We start from the raw sequence: 2,594 nt of genomic DNA on the forward strand, positions 1-2,594 counted from the left end.
CCCAGCCGAAATTATCTGACTGCAACCATGCTCCACCCTGCGTCGTGTCCGCCCGCATATCTCCGTGCATTACTTGACGCCCTGTGTTTGCATGATCCTGCCACGGCGCACTCCAGGCTCCTCCAAGCCTTATGCGCGTGCTGCCGTCCTTAACGTACACGCACCAAGCACTGTTAGCAAGCATGACCCACAAGAGAAATTTTCATGCAAACCTGACCAAGTGATCCCTCTGCACAATTCCCTTCTCTTGTCTTGGTCCACTAATGGCTCCTCCATGCACGCACAAGAACTGCACCTTTTTCCAGCAACAAATCTCACGCCATTGCTCCTGTCAGACCAATTTGCTCGCAGCCGGCTTTCCACGCGATGTCTTGCATCACGCGGCTCCCAAACAGCCCAGCCTGGGCCTCGCAGCCATAGGCCATCGTGCCTCATGCCACGCCCGCCCGCCCGCGACTAGGCCTCACGTCCTTCAGTGCGCCCGTCACGCCCGCACCTGAACCGCGGCCTTGCCGCATGCTTGGGCATCGAGCGTTCCTCGTACACACCCTGGCAAGCGAGTCCGCACGTGCCGCCAGCCAACGATCGCATCTCGCCAACAACGAGATGCCGAGAAGTTCAGCTTCAGCACGATTCCGCCGAGATCCGCATCTGGCATGCTGCCGCTGCAATCGCCGCCTGACAAACGCATCCGCCTCGTGCGTCCTAATTGCTTTTCACCTGACGATCTCCGAATGTTGCCGAGGTCCTCCTGAAATTGTGCGAACCTGCACGTTCACCGTGACCATCCGTCGGTCTTCGTCGCTTCCTCTAGATCAAAGATCCCGCAATCTCGAACATCGAACCTTGCTCATGATACCACTTGTTAGAATAAATCCGAGGCGCTCCGTCGATCTACCGAGGACCAAGCAATCACACAAGCACGACACCGAGATTTGTTAACGAGTTTCACCGATCATGGCTACATCCCCGGGGCATGACTACGGACGCTCATCCCCATCATACCGTCACAATACCGCACCCTGGCCGCCCGGGCACCGGCACACGCCGCCGCTCCCCCGCGTGCCCGTGCTATTATGTTGGCATAGGTTACATCGTGTGTCTACCTCCAATATATATGAGAGGCCTAGGATACAAGTGTCCTATTAGGACACAACTCCTATCCTGTCTACACACTGTACGACTCCAAATCCAACTATAACCTAACTTGTACAATAATATTCGATACGACTCTAACACTAATCGCGCGCGGCCACACCTCTAATTACTACACAAGGCCATGCACGCCGTTGATCTCACGCGGCGCCGTCGACGCGGGCCTTGGTGACGCCGGCGCAGGCGTCGACGAAGTCGCCGTCGATGAAGTCGGTGGAGAAGACCTGCAGGCGGTCGCCGAGGCCCTTGGCGAAGGCCTCGGCGATGAAGCTGCGCGCGTAGCCGCGGATGCGGTTGGTGACGGGCCGCACGCACACCACCGGGTTGTCGGCCTGCGGCGTCACCGTGTTCTCCACCCGGTACAGGTACCTCCGGTCCTTCGCCGGCGGCTGCTGGCCCAGGAACTTGAGGTTGCTCTCGTACTTGGTCTCCGGCAGGTCCGTGTCGATCCAGTTGTCCCTGAGGTACCCGGCGCTCCACAGCGGCTCGCCGCGCCCGGGCGCCGGCGACTTGCGCGGCTTCCACACGCAGATCACCCGCCGCGGGAGCAGCTCCGCGACCGTCTTGTGAAACACCGCCTCGTCCTGCGGGATCAGGTGCTCCCCGAGCCGCTCCACCAGGTACTTGGCGAAGTCCGGCGGGTCCTCGCGGCCGAACTCGGTGCGGATCTCGAGGACCAGGACCTCCGACACGGTCTCGGACAGGAATCGGAGGACGTCGTCGAGCACGACGTCGACGGAGTAGGTGGCGAGCACGCCGTGGCAGACGCGGCGCTCCTCCTGCACGCGGACGTCGAGGAGGCGGCAGCCGAGGGCGAGCTGGTGGTAGACGGAGAGCGACTGGCACTGCGCGAAGGGGCGGGTGATGAAGGGGATGCCGATCTTGTTGGTGGCCGAGTCGTGGGTGCCCGGCCACACCACCTGGTGCAGGCGCAGGCGGTCGGGCCCCAGCTCCGCCATCCACGCCTTGCGGTCGGCGGGGCGGTGGGCGCAGCCGGGGAAGTCGTCGCCGCAGGAGGTGCAGCGCTCGGACATGGCCAGCTTCTGCGTGGTGACCAGCTTGCGGCGGTTCACCTGCGCCGAGAAGAAGGCGCCCATGGCGTCCAGCGGGTGCTTCTTGCCGCTGTCGTCGCTATTGGGGGGAGAGGAGGAAGACATGGCCGGCCCTCCTCCTTCCTATAAATAACGGCTCTGACCTGGACCTGGACGTGGTCGTGGTCGTCGCCGTGAGCGTGAGCTCGAGCGAGCGAGAGAGAGAGCTCGGGGCTGGTTGACTGATGATTGATTAATGGCGCCAAAAATATCAGACTGCGTCAGCTAGCTCTGGATGTATGGACATGTGGAGATGTTGTCTATGGGGAAGGAGGAGGAAGCGAGGGGGGAAGCGTGGCGTGTTATTTCTTGGGCGTTTGTGTGTGTTGGTTGGTCCGATCCGACTGG

At 61.4% G+C, this 2,594-nt stretch overlaps 1 protein-coding gene across 1 annotated transcript; it reads right to left on the minus strand.

Annotated features, from left to right (window-relative positions):
- Positions 1-934: 934 nt before the first annotated feature.
- Positions 935-2,594, minus strand: LOC123104595 (uncharacterized). The gene has a single exon (XM_044526467.1). The coding sequence runs from the start codon at positions 2,310-2,312 to the stop codon at positions 1,296-1,298; it is 1,017 nt and encodes a 338-aa protein (XP_044382402.1). The 5' UTR covers positions 2,313-2,594; the 3' UTR covers positions 935-1,295.

Source organism: Triticum aestivum, chromosome 5A, assembly GCF_018294505.1.
Source record: "Triticum aestivum cultivar Chinese Spring chromosome 5A, IWGSC CS RefSeq v2.1, whole genome shotgun sequence".
NCBI lineage: Eukaryota > Viridiplantae > Streptophyta > Magnoliopsida > Poales > Poaceae > Triticum > Triticum aestivum.

Coding starts and splice junctions, on each gene's coding strand:
- LOC123104595 (XM_044526467.1), bottom strand. CDS start 2,312: ATGTCTTCCTCCTCTCCCCCCAATAGCGACGACAGCGGCAAGAAGCAC.